This window comes from Pan troglodytes, chromosome 1 (genome assembly GCF_028858775.2).
Source record: "Pan troglodytes isolate AG18354 chromosome 1, NHGRI_mPanTro3-v2.0_pri, whole genome shotgun sequence".
In the NCBI taxonomy this organism is placed as follows: domain Eukaryota; kingdom Metazoa; phylum Chordata; class Mammalia; order Primates; family Hominidae; genus Pan; species Pan troglodytes.
In genome coordinates this window covers 139,894,419-139,916,409 of record NC_072398.2, presented here as the reverse complement: position 1 = coordinate 139,916,409, position 21,991 = coordinate 139,894,419, and the positions used below count along the sequence as shown (strand labels likewise).

The 21,991-nt window shown below is 38.3% G+C and overlaps 1 protein-coding gene across 10 annotated transcripts in view; it reads right to left on the bottom strand.

The window, feature by feature from the left end:
- Positions 1 to 14,883: 14,883 nt before the first annotated feature.
- The window catches only part of HFM1 (helicase for meiosis 1), a 134,398-nt gene continuing 127,290 nt past the window's right edge, over positions 14,884 to 21,991 (bottom strand). For all 10 annotated transcript variants that reach the window (XM_524618.9, XM_063799624.1, XM_063799622.1 and 7 more), the window contains 5 exons: positions 21,524 to 21,634; positions 19,792 to 19,882; positions 16,591 to 16,702; positions 16,351 to 16,502; positions 14,884 to 15,474 (listed from right to left, as the gene is read on the bottom strand). In XM_524618.9, the coding sequence (XP_524618.5) occupies positions 15,405 to 15,474; positions 16,351 to 16,502; positions 16,591 to 16,702; positions 19,792 to 19,882; positions 21,524 to 21,634 (536 nt within the window). In that variant the 3' untranslated portion in view covers positions 14,884 to 15,404. The remainder of the gene's footprint in view (positions 15,475 to 16,350; positions 16,503 to 16,590; positions 16,703 to 19,791; positions 19,883 to 21,523; positions 21,635 to 21,991) is intronic.

Genomic DNA, 21,991 nt, shown 5'->3' with positions numbered 1-21,991 from the left:
GAAAAGTTCTTAAATATACATACCTGTTATTATCTAGCATGCCATAGGTAATATTATCCATGTGACCCATAGGCTAAGGGTCCTCAAAGAATGGTTCCCTACTGTGCTTGACGAGAATGTTTTCTAGAAATAGGGTCATGGTAAAAAGACTCTGAATGACTCTACTAAGGGGTAAATTGTGCCAAAACTTAAAACAGTGAATAATTCTGCAATCATTTCAATTTGGCTTTAGAATTTATTATAATAGAATTTGCAGGAGATTTATTTATTAATTACATTTTACTTAAGGTAATAAAATATATTTGTATGCCCTGACCATACACCAACTAACAGTGTTGGAGAGGAGGAGATAAAGAGAGGAGGATCTGCCTGAAAGCACGAGGAAGTATATGTAGGAGGGTAGTCTGGGATAAGTTTTTTTATGAATAATACACCTGTGGAAAGTCAAGATTTCATCTGTCAAGTTCTAATGCAACCAAAATAATACAAATGGACATTGTATTATTTTCCCCCTTCTCAATGGATTATTTAAAGTGCTGTTAAGAATGTTTTGGGGGTACAAACATCTACCATATGTTGAACCCATACTATGTATCCACATCTAAACTAAGACATCTCTATGCAGTGGCTTAGTAAGTTCTCACTATGTATCTATGTGGTAGGTGCCATTATGCCAATCAGATAGGAAAATATAGCCTATCGAGGAAATTTTCTCTTTATTTTTTATTATACTTTAAGTTCTAGGGTACATGTGCACAATGTGCAGGTTTGTTACATATGTATACATGTGCCATGTTGGTGTGCTGCACCCATTAACTCATCATTTACATTAGGTATATCTCCTAATGCTATCCTTCCCCCCTCCCCCCACCCCACGACAAGCCCCAGTGTGTGATGTTCCCCTTCCTGTGTCCAAGTGTTCTCATTGTTCAATTTCCACCTATGAGTGAGAACAGGCAGTGTTTGGTTTTTTGTCCTTGCGATAGTTTGCTGAGAATGATGGTTTCTAGCTTCATCCATGTCCCTACAAAGGACATGAACTCATCCTTTTTTATGGCTGCATAGTATTCCATGGTGTATATGTGCCACATTTTCTTAATTCAGTCTATCATTGATGGACATTTGGGTTGGTTCCAAGTCTTTGCTATTGTGAATAGTGCCGCAATAAAATACGTGTGAATGTGTCTTTATAGCAGCATGATTTATAATCCTTTGGGGATATATCCAGTAATGGGATGGCTGGGTCAAATGGTATTTCTAGTTCTAGATCCCTGAGGAATTGCCACACTGTCTTCCACAATGGTGGAACTAGTTTACAGTCCCACCAACAGTGTAAAAGTGTTCCTATTTCTCCACATCCTCTCCAGCACCTGTTTTTCCTGACTTTTTAATGATCGCCATTCTAACTGGTGTGAGATGGTATCTCATTGTGGTTTTGATTTGCATATCTCTGATGGCCAGTGATGATGAGCATTTTTTCATGTGTCTTTTGGCTGCATAAATGTCTTCTTTTGAGAAGTGTCTGTTCATATCCTTCACTCACTTTTTGATGGGGTTGTTTTATTCTTGTAAGTTTGTTTGCATTCTTTGTAGATTCTGGATATTAGCCCTTTGTCAGATGAGTAGGTTGCAAAAATTTTCTCCCATTCTGTAGGTTGCCTGTTCACTCTGATAGTAGTTTCTTTTGCTGTGCAGAAGCTCTTTAGTTTAATTAGATCCCATTTGTCAATTTTGGCTTTTGTTGCTGTTGCTTTTGGTGTTTTAGACATGAAGTCCTTGCCCATGCCTATGTCCTGAATGGTATTGCCTAGGTTTTCTTCTAGGGTTTTTATGGTTTTAGGTCTAACATGTAAGTCTTTAATCCATCTTGAATTAATTTTTGTATAAGGCGTAAGGAAGGGATCCAGTTTCAGCATTCTACATATGGCTAGCCAGTTTTCCCAGCACCATTTATTAAATAGGGAATCCTTTCCCCATTGCTTGTTTTTCTCAGGTTTGTCAAAGATCAGATGGTTGTAGATGTGTGGTATTATTTCTAAGGGCTCTGTTCTGTTCCATTGGTCTATATCTCTGTTTTGGTACCAGTATCATGCTGTTTTGGTTACTGTAGCCTTGTAGTATAGTTTGAAGTCAGGTAGCGTGATCCCTCCAGCTTTGTTCTTTTGGCTTAGGATTGACTTGGCAATGCGGGCTCTTTTTTGGTTCCATATGAACTTTAGTTTTTTCCAATTCTGTGAAGAAACTCATTGGTAGCTTGTCGGGGATGGCATTGAATCTATAAATTACCTTGGGCAGTATGGCCATTTTCACGATATTGATTCTTCCTATCCATGAGCATGGAATGTTCTTCCATTTGTTTGTGTCCTCTTTTATTTCATTGAGCAGTGGTTTGTAGTTCTCCTTGAAGAGGTCCTTCACATCCTTTGTAAGCTGGATTCCTAAGTATTTTATTCTCTTTGAAGCAATTGTGAATGGGAGTTCACTCATGATTTGGCTGTTTGTCTGTTACTGGTGTATAAGAATGCTTGTGATTTTTGCACATTGATTTTGTATCCTGAGACTTTGCTGAAGTTGCTTATCAGCTTAAGGAGATTTTGGGCTGAGATGATGGGGTTTTCTAGATATACAATCATGTCATCTGCAAACAGGGACAATTTGACTTCCTCTTTTCCTAAGTGAATACCCTTTATTTCTTCCTCCTACCTGATTGTCCTGGCCAGAACTTCCAACACTATGTTGAATAGGAGTGGTGAGAGAGGGCATCCCTGTCTTGTACCAGTTTTCAAAGGGAATGCTTCCAGTTTTTGTCCATTCAGTATGATATTGGCTGTGGGTTTGTCATAAATAGCTCTTATTATTTTGAGATACGTCCCATCAATACCTAATTTATTGAGAGTTTTTAGCATGAAGGGCTGTTGAATTTTGTTGAAGGCCTTTTCTGCATCTCTTGAGATCATGTGGTTTTTGTCTTTGGTTCTGTTTATATGCTGGATTAAGTTTATTGATTTGCGTATGTTGAACCAGCCTTGCATCCCCAGGATGAAGCCCACTTGATCATGGTGGATAAGCTTTTTGATGTGCTGCTGGATTCAGTTTGCCAGTGTTTTATTGAGGATTTTGCACTGATGTTCATCAGGGATATTGGTCTAAAATTCTCTTTTTTTGTTATGTCTCTGCCAGGCTTTGGGATCAGGATGATCCTGGCCTCATAAAATGAATTAGGGAGGATTCCCTCTTTTTCTATCGATTGGAATAGTTTCAGAAGGAATGGTACCAGCTCCTCCTTGTACCTCTGCTAGAATTTGGCTGTGAATCTGTCTGGTCCTGAACTTTTTTTCGTTGGTAGGCTATTAATTATTGCCTCAATTTCAGAGCCTGTTATTGTTTTATTCAGGGATTCAACTTCTTTCTGGTTTAGTCTTGGGAGGGTGTATGTATCAAGGAATTTATCCATTTCTTCTAGATTTTCTAGTTTATTTGCGTAGAGGTGTTTATAGTATTCTCTGATGGTAATTTGTATTTCTGTGGGATCGGTGGTGATATCCCCTTTATCATTTTTTATTGCATCTATTTGATTCTTCTCTCTTCTTTATTAGTCTTGCTAGCAGTCTATCTATTTTGTTGATCTTTTCAAAAAACCAGCTCCTGGATTCATTGATTTTTTGAAGGGTTTTTTGTGTCTCTATCTCCTTCAGTTCTGCTCTGATCTTAGTTATTTCTTGCTTTCTGCTAGCTTTTGAATGTGTTTGCTCTTGCTTCTCTAGTTCTTTTAATTGTGATGTTAGGGTGTCAATTTTAGATCTTTCCTGCTTTCTCTTGTGGCATTTAGTGCTATAAATTTCCCTCTACACACTGCTTTGAATGTGTCCCAGAGATTCTGGTATGTTGTGTCTTTGTTCTCATTGGTTTCAAAGAACATCTTTATTTCTACCTTCATTTCATTATGTACCCAGTAGTCACTCAGGAGCAGGTTGCTCAGTTTCCATGTAGTTATGCAGTTTTGAGTGAATTTCTTAATCCTGAGTTCTAGTTTGATTGCACTGTGGTCTGAGAGACAGTTTGTTATAATTTCTGTTCTTTTACATTTGCTGAGGAGTGCTTTACTTCCAACTATGTGGTCAATTTTGGAATAAGTGTGATGTGGTGCTGAGAAGAATGTATATCCTGTTGATTTGGGGTGGAGAGTTCTGTAGATGTCTATTAGGTCCACATGGTGCAGAGCTGAGTTCAATTCCTGGATATTCTTGTTAACTTTCTGTCTCGTTGATCTGTCTATTGTTGACAGTGGGGTGTTAAAGTCTCCCATTATTATTGTGTGGGAGTCTAAGTCTCTTTGTAGGTCTCTAAGGACTTGCTTTATGAATCTGGGTGCTCCTGTATTGGGTGCATATATAATTAGGATAGTTAGCTCTTCTTGTTGAATTGATCCCTTTACCATTATGTAATGGCCTTCTTTGCCTCTTTTGATCTTTGTTGGTTTAAAGTCTGTTTTATCAGAGACTAGGATTGCAACCTCTGCTTTTTTTTGTTTTCCATTTGCTTGGTAGATCTTCCTCCATCCCTTTATTTTGAGGCTATGTGTGTCTCTGCATGTGAGATGGGTCTCCTGAATACAGCACACTGATGGGTCTTAACTCTTTATCGAATTTGCCAGTCTGTGTCTTTTAATTGGAGCATTTAGCCCACTTACATTTAAGGTTAATATTGTTATGTGTGAATTTGATCCTGTCATTATGATGTTAGCTGGTTATTTTGCTTGTTAGTTGATGCAGTTTCTTCTCGAGGAAATTTTTAATTGGGAAACCTTTTGAAAAAATTTAACCCAACCGTGAGTTTTGTGAAAAGCTCCATTGTATGGTTTATCCTATATGAATAAATATATCCAATATATTTAAAACTTAAGAATAGGAAAACTTAGGGTTATTATTCATTTCATGAAAAGAATAGCCAGTGATTGGAGTTTGGCTAGTATACGTAACAGGGATTTTTTGAGTTACATATATTTAATGTACATATAATTTTCCAGGTAAACACTTGCAAAAAGTTTGGCATGTCTACAATAACGCTGTTAATTTTCTATTCATTTTGATTGCTTAGGAGATTTTCTTAGTCTGTTTCGTGTTGCTATAATAGAATACCTGTGGCTGAGTAATTTATAAAGGAAAGAGGTCTATTTTAGCTCATGATTCTGGAGGCTGGGAAGTCCAAGATCAGTTAACCACATCCGGCTGGCTTCTGGTAAGGGCCTCATGCTTCATCATAATATGCCAAAGAAGCAGAAGGGGAGGCAGGCAAGTGCAAGGAGACCAAACATGAGAGGTAGCCTCACTGTATATAACCACCTGGCCTCGCAGTAACTAACCAGTCCTGCAGAGTTAGAACTACTCCTTTGAGAATGGCATTAATTCCTCTTAACAACCTAATCACCTTACTTTTCCATGCTTTTACTTCCTCCTCAATACTGCCACATTGGGGACGAAGCCTCAGCATGAGTTCTGGTCAGAAGAAACCACAGCATTCTGCTCCTCACTCCCCAAACTCATGTCCTTCTTACAATGCAAAATCATCCCATCCCCAAAATCGCCAAAATCGTAACTCGTCCTGCACCAACTTAAAAGTCCAAAGCCCAGAGTCTCATCTAGGAAACTATGAAATCAAAACAAGTTATCTATTTTCCAGATACAATGGTGGGACAGGCATAGGGTATACATTCCTATTCCAAAAGGGAGAAACATGCAAGAAGAAGGGAGTAACAGGCCCAAAGCAAGTTCAAAACCCAGCAGGTTAGACATTAAATTTTAAAGTTGGAGAATAATTTCCCTAAACTCCATGCACACTAGGGTTGGAGGTGGAGCCCTGAAGGCATCAGGCAGCCCTGCCCCTATGGCTTTGTTGGTGCAGCCCATGTGGCTGCTTTCATGGGTTGGAGTCTGGTGCCTGTAACTTTCCCAGGCAGGCATTACCCCCTGCCAGTGACTCTACAATTCTGGGGTCTCAAGGGTGGCCCAGCCCCTGTGGCTCTACTAAGCATTACCCTAGTAAGGGAACTCAGCAGTGGTTGTACCCCTGTGACAAATCACTACCTGGGCCCCTAGGCTTTTCAATCACCCTCAGATATTTAAGTGGGGGAAGCCACACATCCATAGTTCTTGCATTCTGCACATGGAACTACCAAGGCTTACAGCTTGCACCTTCTGTAGTTTGAGCAAGCGCCACATCTGGGCCTGTTTGAATGAAGGTGTGGTGCTGCCAAGGTTTACAGTTTGTACCGTTTGGAGCAACAAGTTGAGCTGTACCTGAGGCCAGTTGAGCCACAACTGGCTGAGGAGTCCTGTTCCTGAATGCAGAGAGCAGAGAGACCCTAGCCTACCCTACCTAGGCTCAAGGCAGCAAGCCCTTGCTGCCCTCAAGATCCTAACATTCTCAGACTGTGATCGGGGGAGCAGCCTCAAAGATCTCTGAAATGCCTTCAGGGTCTTTCTCCCATTGTCCTGATGATTAGTACCAGATTCCCTTCTAGCCATATTAATCTCTTTAGCAAACAGTTTCTGGGTATTGCTGTGATGTATTCTATATTTTATTATTACTTTATTATGTATCTTAACTTCTCTACCAGAATGTAAACTAAGCTCCACAAGAAAAGAAACAGTGTTTTCATCCTTTACAGTACCAAGTACATCTTCACTTAGCAGATCACAATAAGTCATGCTGAATTAAACTGCTGTTTCTTTAGTGTCAACATCTATGTATGTGAGATGAGCAGACTGTAGTGCACCAATTTTTCATTTTAATGGTGTTTAAGAACCTTTAAAGGTTGTAGCCTGATTGATTCACATGCAGAAACACACCAGTTGTAAAAAGGACTAAAATAAAGGGACGATTGTCCTTATTTTTCAACACAGGGACAAAGTCTTAGTTTTGTTTTAAGCTTTTTATCTAAGTTTAATTCATATGATGCCTCATAAATGTTTACCAATAATAACAATAACAATTTCATGTGGGAGTCTCTCTTCTTTACTTCTCTTATCTCCAAGGTTTTTATGCTTAAAGAAAAAAATATTGATACGGAGTTGGCCAACATGACTGAACAGAAGTAGCTAGTGTATGCCACTCTCATGAAGAGAAATGGAATGGGTGAGTATAAATACAGCACCTTCAATGGAAACATCCAAGTACACACATTGGAAACGCATCAAGGAAATAAGCTGACCCATGGAGAATGGAGAAAAGCAAGGCAGGATGGCTGCCCACCCAGGAGTGACATGGAGCCAGGAGCACCTCCTCGGCCCAGGGAAGTGGTGAGTGAGTGAGCAACCCCTGAGACCCACACTTCTCCCACGAATCTTTGCAACTCTCAGGTCAGGAGATCCTCTCATGGATCCACCCCATCAGGGCCTTCAGTCTGACACGCTGAGCTACATGGAGTCTTGGCAGAGCAGCCACTCAGACACACACACACACAGCCCCAGCAGCCTTAGATACCCAGGCTTCCTAGCAAAAGCAGCTGCAACTCTGGCAAAGCAGGAGGTTAGACCCCTATACATGTCCCTAGGAAATGGGCTGAATCCTGGGGGCCGAGCAGTGACAGTCTGCAGGCCTTGTTTCCATGGCATCTTGCAGGGTAAGACCCACTGGCTTGGGAAACAAGCCAGCCACTGGTGGCAACATTACACCTCCCTGAGATGGAGCTCCCAAGGGGAGAGAGAGGCCACCATCTCTGTTATTTCACAGCCTTAGCCATTGTTGCCTTTGGGCTCTAGGGAGTCCGAGTTGACTAGGGACTGCAGTGGTCCCTTGGCATAGCCCAGAAGCTATAAAGAGAGGCAGTCAAACTGCTTATTCACATGGATCCCAGACCACATTTCTCTTCACTGGGCAGAATCTCCCAGCTGGGGTCTCTAGTCACCCCCACTGGTGTTTTGCAACCCAAAGCCTCTCTGCCATTGCCTCTGCAGTGGTACTACCCCTGCTATCCTCAGACTAATGAAGACCCTAAGTGATTTATCCACACCTCCAACAAGCTGCAGTCAACTGAAGGAGAGGAGGCCAGTCTGTCTCCTATGGATCTCACCCACATCCTCTGCTCATCACCAGGCAGGGAACCCCTGACTTGGGCCCACACACAGAACCCCCCTATCCTGGGCTGATTGCACTGAGCAATTGCTGACCTTCATCTCTCTGGGGGTGGTGCCTACAGGAAACAAGCAAAAGATCCTTGGTCACAACTACTATGAAGATCCCTTCTTCTGCTGCTTCCAAGTTGAGGAGGAAACATAAACCCTGAGATCACCCCAGAGCTGTGGTGGGCAGCCTGGGAGAGGGCCAAGCCATGATCTACAGCCAGTACTCAAGTAGGAGAGGAGACCACACTTTCAGAGCATTGCGAGGGAGCACAGCTGCAACTGCAGAAATATAGGGGAGCCACACAACTGAGCAAGGGCCTACCTACCAACTGACCACTACCCCTAAGCACCACCTACTGGATCACACCCCAAAGCTTCAACACCAAAAATACCTTGCTAACATACCCACTGTGAAGCCAAAGACAAGAAGTCAACTACAAATAAAGACCATGCAAAAAGCCTTGGCCTTGTGAAAACATCTAGAAAACAGATCTACTGACTGTACTCAATCTACACAGCAGTTAAAGAAACACCCACACACAGAGGTGAGAAAGAACCAATGCAAGAACTCCAGCAACTCAAATGGTCAGTGTCCACGTCCTCCAACAAGGATTCTTAACCAGGCTGTGTTGGCTGAAATGACAGAAACAGAATTCAGAATATAGATAGGAACAAAGATTATTGAGATTCAGGAGAATGGCAAAACCCAATCCAAGGCAACTAAGAAACACAATAAAAGGATACAGGAGCTGGCAGATGAAACAGCTGGTATAAAAAAGGACCTAACTGATTGATGGAACTCACCCTACAAGAATTTCACAATGCAATCACAAGTAATAACAGCAGAAAAGACCAAGCTGAGGAAAGAATCTCAGAACTTGAAGACTGGCTTTCTGAAATAAGTCAGACAAAAATAAAGAAAAAAGAATGAAAAGGAATGAACAAGACCTCCAAGAAATGTGGGACTATGAAAAGAGGCCAAATCTACAGATCATTGGCATCCCTCAAAGGGACAGGGAGAAAGCAAATGACCTGGAAAATATATTTCAGGATATCATCCATGAAAATTCCCCAACCTTGCTAGAGAAGCCAACAGTCAAATTCAGGAAATACAGAGAATCCCTGAAAGAGTCTACACAAGAAAATAATCCCCAAGACACATAATCATCAGACTTCCCAAGGTCAAAATGAAAGAGAGAACGTTAAAGGCAGCTAGAGAGAAAAGGCAAGCCACCTACAAAGGGAACCCCATCAAGCTAACAGCAGACTACTCAGCTGAAACCCCATAAGCCAGAAGAGATTGGGGGCCTATATTGAACATTCTTAAAGAAAAAAACTTCAACTAAGGATTTCATATCCAGCCAAACTAAGCTTCCTAAGCAAAGGAGAAATAAAATCCTTTTCAGATAAGCAAATGCTGAAGGAGTTCATTATCAAAAGACCCACCTTACAAGATATCTTGAAAGAAGCACTAAATATGGAAAGGAAAAACCATTACCAGCCAATACAAAAACACACTTAAGGACACAGACTACTGTGACACTATAAAGCAACCACACAAACAAGCTGGCATAATAACCAGCTAACAACACAATTACAGGATCAAATCCACACATATCAATACTAACCTTGCATGTAAATAGGCTAAATGCCCCCATTTAAAAGGCAAAGGGGCTGGGCACTGTAATCCCAGCATTTTGGGAGGCTGAGGTGGGCAGATCACTAAGGCCAGGAGTTTGAGACCAGCCTGGCCAACATAGTGAAGCCCATCTCTACTAAAAATACCGCGGCAGGAGAATGGCGTGAACCTGGGAGGCGGAGCTTGCAGTGAGCCGAGATCCCACCACTGCACTCCAGTCTGGGCGACAGAGCGAGACTCCATCTCAAAAAAAAAAAAATACCAACAATTAGCTGGGCATGGTGGCACATGCCTGTAATCCCAGCTACTCAGGAGCTTGAGACATGAGAATTGCTTGAAACTGGGATGTGGAGGTTTCAGTGATCCGAGATTGTACCACTGTACTCCAGCCAGCCTGAGCAACAGAGTGAGAATCTGTCTTAAAAAAAAAAGGCAAAGTGGCAAGCTGGATAAAAAAGCAAGACCTAATGATGGTATGCTCTCTTCAAGAGACCCATCTCACACACAATGACACCCACAGGCTCAAAATAAAGGGATGGAGAAAAATCACCATGCAAATGGAAATAAGAAAATAGAGGTTACAACCCTAATTTCAGACAAAACAGACTTTAAACCAACAAAGATTTAAAAAGACAAAGAAGGGCATTACATAATGGTAAAGGGTTCAATCCAACAAGAAGACCTAACTATCCTAAATATATATGCACCCAACACAGGAGCACCCAAATTCATAAGGCATGTTCTTAGAGACCTATAAAGAGACTTAGACTCCCACACAATAACAGTTGGAAACTTCAACACTCCACTGACAGTATTAGACAGATCAGTGAGGCAGAAAATTAACAAAGATATTCAGGACCTGAACTCAACATTGGACCAAATGGATCTCACAGACCTCTATAGAACTCTCCACCCCAAAACAACAGACAACATATTCTTCTCCTTGTCACATGGCACCTACTCTAAAATTGACCACAAAATCGGACATAAAATGACCCTCAGCAAATGCAAAAGAACTAAAATCATACAAAACACACTCTTGGACCACAGTGCAATAAAAATAGAAGTCAAGACTAAAATAATCACTCAAAACCATGCAATTACATGGAAAGTAAACCACCTCCTCCTGAATGACTTTTGGGTAAATAATGAAATTAAGGCAGAAGTCACGAAGTTCTTTGAAACTAATGAGAACAAAGATAAAAACAGAAGAATCTCTGGGACACAGCTAAGGCTGTGGTTGAGAGTGATATACATAGCACTAAATGCCTACATTAGTAAGTTAGATCTCAAATTAACAACTTAATGTCATAACTGAAAAAAATTAGAGAAGCAAGAGCAAACCAAAAACCATTCAAAAGATCAATGAATCTAGGAGTTGGTTATTTAAAAAAATTAATAAGATAGCCTGCTACTAGACTAATAAAGAAAAAAGGGAGACATTTCAAATAAACACAATTAGAAATGACAAAGGGGATGTTACCACTGACCCGACAGAAATAAAAATAAGCATCAGAGGCTGGGCGCGGTGGCTCATGCCTGTAATCCCAGCACTTTGGGAGGCCAAGGTGGGCAGATCACGAGGTCAGGAGATCGAGACCATCCTGGTTAACACAGTGAAACCCCGTTTGTACTAAAAATACAAAAAATTAGCTGGGCATTGTGGCAGGTGCCTGCAGTCCCAGCTACTCGGAAGGCTGAGGCAGGAGAATGGCATGAACTCAGGAGGCGGAGCTTGCAGTGAGCCGAATCCCACTGCACCCCAGCCTGGGCAACAGAGTGAGACTCCATCTCAAAAAAATAAAAAAATAAGCATCAGAAACTACTATGAACACCTCTATGCATACAAACTAGAAAACCTTGAAGAGATGGATAAATTCCTAGACACATACACCCTCTCAAGACTGAACCAGGAAGAAATTGATACCCTGAGCAGACCAGTAATGACCTCCAAAATTGAATCAGTAATAAAAAGGCTGCCAAGCAGCCAGGCGCAGTGGCTCATGCCTGTAATCCCAGTACTTTGGGAGGCTGAGGCGGGCAGATCATGAGGCCAAGAGATCGAGACCATCCTGGCCAACATGGTGAAACCCCGTCTCTACTAAAAAATACAAAAATTAGCTGGGTGTGGTGGCGTGCACCTGTAGTCCCAGCTACTTGGGATGCTGAGGCAGGAGAATCACCTGAACCCCGGAGGCGGCGGTTGCAGTGAGCCGAGATCGCGCCACTGCACTCCAGCCTAGGCAACAAGACCAAGACTCCGTCTCAAAAAAAAAAGCCTATCAACCAAAAAAAGCCCAGGACCACACACAGATTCACAGACAAATTCTACCAGATGTACAAAGAAGAGCAGGTACAATTCCTACTGAAACTATTCCAAAAAAATCGAGGAAGAGGGACTCCTCCTCAACTCATTCTATGAGGCCCGTATCTTCCTGATTCCAAAACCTGGAAGAGACAACAAAAAGGAAACTTCAGGCCAATATCTTTGATGAACATTGATGCAAAAATCCTCAACAAAATACTTGCCAACCAAATCCAGCAGCACATCAAAAAGTTAATACATTATGATCAAGTAGGCTTCATCCCTGGATGCAAGGCTGTTTCAATATACGCAAATCAATAAATGTGATTCATCACATAAACAGAACTAAGGACAAAAACCACATAATTTTCTCAGTAGATGAAGAAAAGGCTTTTGATAAAATTCAACATTCATTCATGTTAAAAAAAACTCTCAATAAACTAGGTACTGAAGGAATATACCTCAAAATAATAAGAGCCATCTATAATAGACCCACAACCAACATCAATGAATGGGGAGAAGCTGGAAGCATTTCCTTTGAAAACTAGTGCAAGACAAGGATGCCCTCTCTCACTACTCCTATTCAACATAGTATTGGAAGTCCTGGCCAGAGCAATCAGGCAAGAGAAAGAAATAAAGAGTATCCAAATAGGAAGAGAGAAACACAAACCATCCTTGTTTGCAGATGACCAGATCCTATATCTAGAAAACCCCATAGTCTTGGCCCAAAAGCCCCTTCAGCTGATAAACAACTTCAGCCAAGTTTCAGGATACGAAATCAATCTACAAAAATAACTAGCATTCTTACACAACAATGACAGCCAAGCCAAGGGCCAAATCAGGAACACAATCCCATTCACAATTGCTACAAAAAGAATAAAATACCTAGGAATACAGCTAACCAAGTAGGTGAAAGAGATCTACAAAGAGAATTACAAAACACTGCTCAAAGAAATCAGAAATGACACAAACAAATGGAAAAACATTCCATCCTCATGGATAAGAATAATCAACATCATTAAAATGGCCATACTGCCCAAAGTAGCATCCAATGCTACTCCTATCAAACTACAAATTACATTCTTCACAGAACTAGAAAAAACTATTTTAAAATTCATATGGAACCCAAAAAAGAGCCCAAATAGCCAAGGCAATCCTAAGCAAAAAGAGCAAAGCTGCAAGTATCACATTACCCAACTTCAAACTGTACTAAGGGCAACAATAACCAAAACATCATGGTATTGGTACAAAAACAGACACATAGACCAATGTCTATGAATAGAGAGCCCAGAATTAAGGCTGCACACCTACAACCATCTGATCTTTGACAAAGCTGTCAAAAACAAACAATGGGGAAAGGACTCCCTCCCTATTCAATAAATCGTGCTAGGATAACTGGCAAGCTGTATGCAGAAGACTGAACTGGACCCTTTTCTTACACCATATACAAAAACCAATTCAAGATGGATTAAAGACTTAACTGTAAAATGCAAAAATATAAAAAAACTATTTGGGACATAGGAATGGGCAAAGGTTTCATGACAATGATGCCAAAAGCAATGTCAACAAAAGGAAAAACTGACAAATGGGATCTAATTAAACTTAAGAACTTCTGCACAGCAAAAGAAATTATCAGCAGAGTAAAGAAACAACCTACAGAAAGGGAAAAAATTGCAAACTATGCATCTGTACAAAGATCTAATATCCAGAATCTTAAGGAACTTAGATTTACAAGGAAAAAAAAAAACCAAAACAATCTCATTAAAATGTGGGCAAAGAACATGAACAAACATGTTTCAAAAGGAGACATACATGAGGCCAACAAGCATATATATATATAAAAAGCCCAATATCACTGATCATTAGAGAAATGCAAATCAAAACTACAATGAGATACCATCTCACACCAGTCAGAATGGCTCTTATTAAAAAGTTAAAAAATAATAGATGCTGGCAAGGTTGCAGAGAAAAGGGAACACATGCACTGTTAGTGGGAGTGTAAATTAGTTCAAGTATTGTGGAAAGCAGTGTGGTGATTCCTCAAAGAGCTAAAAACAGAATCACCATTTGACTCAGCAATCCCATCGCAGGGTATATAGCCAAAGGAATAAAAATCATTCTACCATAAAGACACATGCACACTTATGCTCATCACAGCACTATTCACAATAACAAAGACATGGAATCCACCTAAATGCCCATCAATGGTAGACTGGATAAAGAAAATGTTTTACATATACAGCCATAATAAAGAACAAGACCATGTCTTTTGTGGGAACATGGATGGAGCTGGAACCTTAGTAAACTAACAAAGGAACAGAAAACCAAATACTGCATGTTCTCACTTATAAGTAGGAGCTAAATATGAGAACTCATGGACACAGAGAAGGGAACAACAGACACTGGGGCCTACCTGAGGGTGGACAGTGGGAGGAGGGAGAGGATCAGGAAAAATAACTATTCAGTACTAGGCCTAGTACCTGGGTCATGAAATAATCTGTACAACAAATCCCCATGATATGAGTTTATCTATGTTAACACTTCTGCACAGGTAACACTGAATCTAAAATAAAAGTTTTTAAAAAAAGAAAAAGAATTTTCTAAAAGTTCTTAAGTGGGCTTCAACTTCTCATGGTACCTATTAATAAATTTGATAATAAATATTGCTTAGGGTACCTATATAATACTTATCAATAAATGAATTTGAAATGTAATTCATTGGAAAAAATATAAAATATCTTTTTACTACAGTAAAAGTCAACAAAGTTTTAGAATTGACAACATTGAAAAACAAGCTAAATGAAAACAACAATCTATACTGATTAATGTTTCATTTATTGTTGCTCAAAGTTAGATAACAGTAGGTTCAAATAGCCACTGGATTCTTAAAAATCTTTAGTAAAACAAAATACATGGGAATAATATTAGTGATTAATCCATACAATAAGCAGATTCATTAAGTTAGCATTACTTTGCTTTCATAGAATATTTTTCTTCTTAAGAAAATATAAAAATGAAATTTTACATTGGTTCTTGTCAAAATCCAATTAATAGCCAAATAATTATTTCTAAGTGCAACTTATTTCTAAGTGCAATCAGCCCTTAACTTAAGGGCTTATTGAAACAAAGCCACCGTAAAAGAGCTTTTCAAGAAGTTACAATATAATGGGAAAATAAATCGGTCCATACATTTTGTTGCAAAAAGTGAACAAAGCTAATCAAATACAGGAGAAAAAAATCTGAACAATTATGAACTACTTTTTAAAAATAAAAAGCATGCTTTGTGATTAGGTGTCTTTATTCTTTCTCTTATTAATATAAAAAGTATTTGTTTGTTTTAGAAAATACCATCAAATATTCCCAATAAAGACTTCATTTCATCAGCTTCATCATCAGGATGATATATACTGGGAGAAAGAAGAAAAAGTAAAAATAACTATTTTTTAACACAATTTATTTTAAAATACACAATAAATAATGTAATACTAAACACAATAAAATAAACTTGAAGATTGCTATGAAGTTAATGGATCAAATAAACTTCAGTATGCATAACTTTGTAGGAAGTCTGTTGGGGAAAATTAGACTTCATAAAATGCAAATGGTAGGAACTGTAAAGGTTATTTCTTTAAATATATTGAAAAGTTATGTCATTTAATAAAGGTGTGAATGGCCTGGTCCAAGGGAAGTGTTGTTTACAACTAATTGATCACAACCAGTTACAGATTTCTGTTTCTTCTGCATTCCCACTGCTTCACTTGACTAGTCTTAAAAGCAAAACAGTGTGAACAGGTCTCAAATCTTTTGACTCTTCAAGGAGAGAGAAACTGCAACACAGTTTCCTTTTCTAAAATGGCCAGCAGTGGGGGAACCCATGAGATTTAATCTGACATTTTCATTGAACCTGTTGATTGTGAAATAACTGGTTAACTAAAATACAACTTCAACTTTTGAAAAATTAGCTGATCTCATCTGGATTTCTCAAGTGACTTTACCCTTTACAAAATTAACATACTGTATTCAAATCAGTAAAAGTAAGTTTATCAACTCAATATAATGTTTGAATAAACAGCATCAAACATACGGGTTTTCAAAAACTGAGGTATATGATGTTTGAAACATCTTAAAGAGCTTAGCTCACTGAGGTTTGAAAATTTTAATGTCTTTAATAAATGAAATGTTCAGGCTGTGATCTTTAAAATGAAAAGGAAAACAGAATGCTGAATTTCTTTGTGAAAAGTTTTTTATTGATATAATCTTAAAGTGTCTTAAAGAGTTCTTACCTGAAATCAACTTCCTTTTTACATTCACTGTTTCTAATAAAAAAATCCACTTTTTTATAATTTGAAGAATTTGGGTTTTTTTCAGAGGAAGTAAAGCATTGCTTCTCAATCTCTGGTGACAGATTTTGTGGTTTTCTTTCTTGAAAATGGACCTACATTTGAGATAAAAAATAACAATCATTGAAAGTTTAAGCACTCTGGCAAAATTTAAAAGAAAAACAAAGAAGTGCTTCTTCTTACAATAACTGCATTTCCGGCTTGTTGAGGTAATTTTGTCATGGAGGATGCACTGAACTTGGGCATAGCAGAATTTGATAAAGAAATATCCGACATCTCATGTGATGAAACAAAACTAAAAATTAAAATTAATTATTTGTAAAATATGGCAAACAAGAAAAACCATTCTAATTTGGATCATAATGATTTTTGGGGAATATGATCAAAGTTTATCACATTTATCACAAAAATGTAATGCATTGTTTCTAATATTCATGGAGAGCTTGGTATATTTCCTTTCGTTTAGACCAAACCATAATTTATATATCCCAAATTAGGAAAAAATACTATTTTTAAGGGACTATAGAAATAATTATTCAACAATTTTCTTTAAAATTGAGTCTTATGCTTAATTGTCTATTACATAGAACCCTATAAACATTTTCTAAATTCCACTTGCTTAACTTTTAATCTCCTTTCTCTATTCTGGTCTCATTGTAGTTAGACATCTCTAGTTATCTTCTTAGATATAACTGTATAGAAGAATTTACTCTGAACCTTCTGTATTAACTCATTCACTAAAACACATTTATTATTCACTATTATATGCCAGATATTGTACTAGAAGCTGTGTATGAAGTGATAAAGAAAAAGTCAGGGAGTTACCATCAAGCAGACAATGAATAAAAACAAATATATAAATAATTATAAATCCTGAAATTATAAAAAGAAAATGAACTGGGTAACAGCATAAGAAATAATAGTGTGGAGCCATAAGCCCATTTTTAAAAGATGATCATCAATGCATCTCTGATGAGGTAACCATTTAAGTTGACACCTGAAGGCTAAAATGTAACAGCTATGTAAGGAGCAATGGGCAGCGTGGGTGGAGACAAGGAAGAATCACATATACTGATAGAATTGGATCGTTTTGTCTCTGACTAATAAATATATATACATGGCAAGGAATTAAAATAGTAAAAAGTGTATAAAAGAAAAAGCAGGCCAGGTACAGTGGCTCACACCTATAATCCCAGCATTTTGGGAGGTTGAGGTGGGAGGACAGCTTGAGTCCAGGAGTTTGAGACCAGCTTAGTCAACATAGCAAGACCCCCATCTCTAGAAAAAAAAAATTTTTTTTAAATTACCCAGGCATAGTGGTGTGTATGTACCTGTAGTCCCAGCTACTTGGGAGGCCGAGGTGGGAGGATCTCTTTAGCCCAAGAGCTTGAGGCTGCAGTAAGCCCTAATTATGCCACTGTACTCTACCTTAAATAAATAAAAAAGCAAATCTCCTTTCCACCCCAAATCCTTCTACACTAGGTTCTCAGAGGCTTCTTGTTAGAATCCATTTTTAAGCCCACACATCTTCTGTTGGTCCCTTCTATACTCTTCCAAAAGTATTTGTTGTTTTTTAAAGGTGTGGTGCACAAAACTGTTCATGTGCCTTGTTACCTTCCTCCTTATGATTTACCTACTTTTTGCTTCTCTACACCTACAGCTTTGTCTCACTTGGATGGTTATATCCCTTTATTCTATGTCACTCAAGAGTTACAACCAAAGAAACAAAGTGACAAAAAGACTCATTTTAAGCAAATGTTTTAAAAAGCTATTCAGTGATCTAAGAAATCCTAACATGGAACAAGGGTGAATGAGCTCCTGGTCACTGGAACTGTCTTGGTAGAGGTGGCATGATTACTTGCCAGTGATGTTGAATGATGATTCAAAGATCCAGTGAGAGGGAGACTAAACAATACCAAAGGCCCCCCTAGCTCTGGAATTCTATTAAAACTATGAGTCTGTGATGCTGATGCTAATAATCAGTAATGGCCAAATAACAGCAAAAATTCCAAGGGATACCACAAATTTAGTATTTTTTTAAAGCAGAGAAATAAATAATCCTTAAGTAGAAAATCAGACCCTGAATAAAAAGTTGTTGGTATTTCTTCTGTTTTGAAAATTTTGGCTTTGGCCATCATTTCTCTCCCTTGACTTCTAATCAAGTCCAATATTTCCCAATGCATTTTGCATTTTTTGTAAAGATACTTCAAATTGAAGATTTATAAAATTATGTTTTCCATTCTAAATCTCTTATGTTTCCTATATCCTTAAATAACATCTACCTAGGTGCCATTTATTCTTCCCTCTTCCTCAACTATCATATCCTATCAATTGCCACACTGAATCTGCTCTATTTCTGAAATGTTTTAAAAATCCAACCCTACCTCTCTGTTCCCATCACTTCTGCTGTAGTTTAGGCCTCATTATAGTCTGTCTTTCTCATTGGCCACCATGCCTCTGGCAGTCCCACTCCCTACGATTCACTCTGCATACTGCTGCTAGGATGATTTTTTAAATCAAATTGTTTTTTCTGTGCTTAAATATTTTGGATGGTTTCTCACTGCCTACCATACAGGTAAAAACTAGAGGGCCCTAGGACACATCTGGCCTACAGATATTATTATTATTATTTGGAGGAGGGTGCCACAGAGTATATCACATTTTTTTGAATTAGTTGTCAAAATTTAAAAATAATAAGATATCACATAAAATTTCAGATTCCTAGCTTTTCTTGAAAAGTCAGAATATTTTATAACACTAGACTCACATTGCCTGCACAGTAACAACTGTTTGGAGCTGAGTAGTGGCTGCTCCCTTTAGATGGGACACTCTACAGTTGGCCTTGGCCCACCAAATCTTGAAGGTATTTGGGTTTGCGACCCCTGACTGGGTACAGGACAGGTGTCTAAGCACAGCACTCAAAGCCCTTACAATAAGACTTCAGCAACAGACTTTGTGCTGTGGCCACACATACCACACTTTACTGATCTTTGAGCACGGGATGCCTTTTCAAGCCTTATCCCTTTACAGATGCTTTCTTATACCTGGAATGCCTATCTGCCTCTGTTCTAGTTGTCAAACTCCTATTCAGTTTTCAGGTCTTGTTAAAAGTGAAGGTTCCTGGGCTCCAGTCCCAGAGACAAAAATTCGGTAGATCTAATGTGGGGCTTAAGAATGTGCATTTTTAATATGCACCTCAAAGTGATTTTGATGCAGGTGGTTTCACAACAGCACTTTGAGAAATACACCTCTAAGATTAAGAGGGTTTAGGTTGGCTAATACCTTTTAGCATCTGTGACATCTAATAACTTGATCCCCATCTCCAACTATGTGTCAAGGGGATATAAAGTTGCAAATATTACAAACCAAAGTTCTAAAACTTGCCTGTTTGACATTTCTCTTTGGAATTTGCTCTTTGACTCTTGAAGGGGTAGCTTACTTCCCCTGGTACTTGAACTCAAAGTGTTTCCAAATCCTATGTGAAGAGATAACATTTTGAAACAAAATGCCAAGAAACAGCTGAATGAAGCTTTTCACAAGTTCTACAACGTTCTCTCCAACAGATATGATCTGGTTAAGGAAGGAATGAATAATTCTCAGTAACCTAATTTAATTTGCATAGAAAAATTAGGGGCACAAGGCTAAGGGAGTAAAACTCTAAAACATATAGATTAGCTTATTAGTAACTATATTAAAAGGTCTTCAAGCCACCTGTGTTGTGGTAAAATACGTATTTGGTCTTTGACTCCTGTTTCTAACTCTACTGGGTTGGAAGACACCCAGCTGGTATTCACTGTGGAACTGATTGCTTGCTTGGCGTGTGGGAAAAAACCCGCACACATTTGGTCACAGATGTCTTCTGGGCTGATCATGGTGTGAGAGTGAGGAAAAACAGTTTGTGTTTTTGCACTCACTCTCGTTATTTATGTACTTACATTTTCATTCACATAAATGATCAAGTTGAAGTTCACTCAATATTTTCAGTGGTCTGCTCATAATCATTTAAAGTGCTCTATACATGGGGGAAAATGGCATTTATTGAGACTGATTTTCCCAGTGACAAAGCTGTGCCGTCTTAGGACTAGGCTACCTCAAAGGATCAGTACACATTGCCTATTAACTTGCAGTACCCAATGACACTTAAGTTTGAGGTAGGGAACAGTAGTTCTCTGGTGATAAACAAAATTGTGCCTAATGACCCCACATCATGGAGATTGTCCTGGCCTATTCTGTGAAGGTGGTCAAATCCTGTTCTTTTCAGAAGCAGTATTAGTTCTCTAGGTAATTCTAAGGGCCCCCAAAACAATAACATTTCAACTTCTAACTGCTTCCCTTTGAAATACTCTTTTAAAAACATGAGGTGGGGTATGGTAAGTGGTATCTATAATTGTGGAAATACCAGTCTGCACTGAGAAGGCTGAGGGACTGATTTATTTCTGTCAGCCCTAATGGGAGACAGTATCTCCATTGCTATCTTGTCACATACTGGCCAAGGTTTTCAATTCTCTGTTTTAGTGAAATAGAGTAAATTTGCCTTTCACTCAAAGAGCTAATAAGCCTCATTATTTTGGGGTTGTATATGATTTAAATAGAATTTCTAGTACAGGAGAAACTAATCTTTCTTTCTTATTTACTTATTTATGTATTAACTTATTTATTTATTTACTTCAAGCTGAAAGTCCATATTTCAACTAGAAATAAAAGTTATTTTCTTTGCAAGCAGATGAATAGTTTTAAAAATGTATTTTTTTGTTCTCCACAAATATTAGCAGACCATTTGTGATCTTAGAATGGAGAACAAAATAGTCTGTTTCATGAGAGAAAATTGAATAAACAATTTGAATTTGATTTTTACAAGAGATAGGAGCAATAGAATAGAAAGTGCTCATTTGCTACATTATCATCATGGAATAACCTTGATCTCTGTTCTTAGGGGGGAAATGTTCTTTGTAGAAGAGTCACATTTTCAGTTTTGCTGAAAATTATAATCTTAACAAACCAAATCTAACTAAACAAGCACACACAACAAAGGCAAAGAAACTTAGTTCCAGGAGCTGAAATGAAAAATATTCAAAGAATTCCTAATGAAATGATTGCATGCTAAGTATGATTTTACCTGATATTTTTGTCTTCTCAGTATCAGTTGAAAAGCTAGTAACTTCTAAGTTTTCATCATCAAAATCATCCCAAACTTCATTTCCCAATTCAAAGTTCACATTCAAAACTTCTGAAAATAGAGAATTGCTTTTATCTGCATCTGTCAAATTTTGGTTTCCAGATACATTAAGATTTCTGTTGAAGAACACTGTTTGAGAGATTTTCTCATTTGAAGTTGTAGAACAGTTACATCTAGAAAAATCTGTTATGTGTATGTATAAAAGACTATAGGTACTTTTTAAACCACAAGCATCGTAGTCTATTGATATATCAAACACATCTTTCAACTACTAAACAGAGTTCTTGAGTAATAGTTTTCAAAGGCATTGTGTCAAGCATTGTTGAATACTGTATTCAGCCAATTCTATTAACTGTATAAAGTTGCACTAAATTTAATTTTCAATACATTTTTTAGGCAATTAATTTT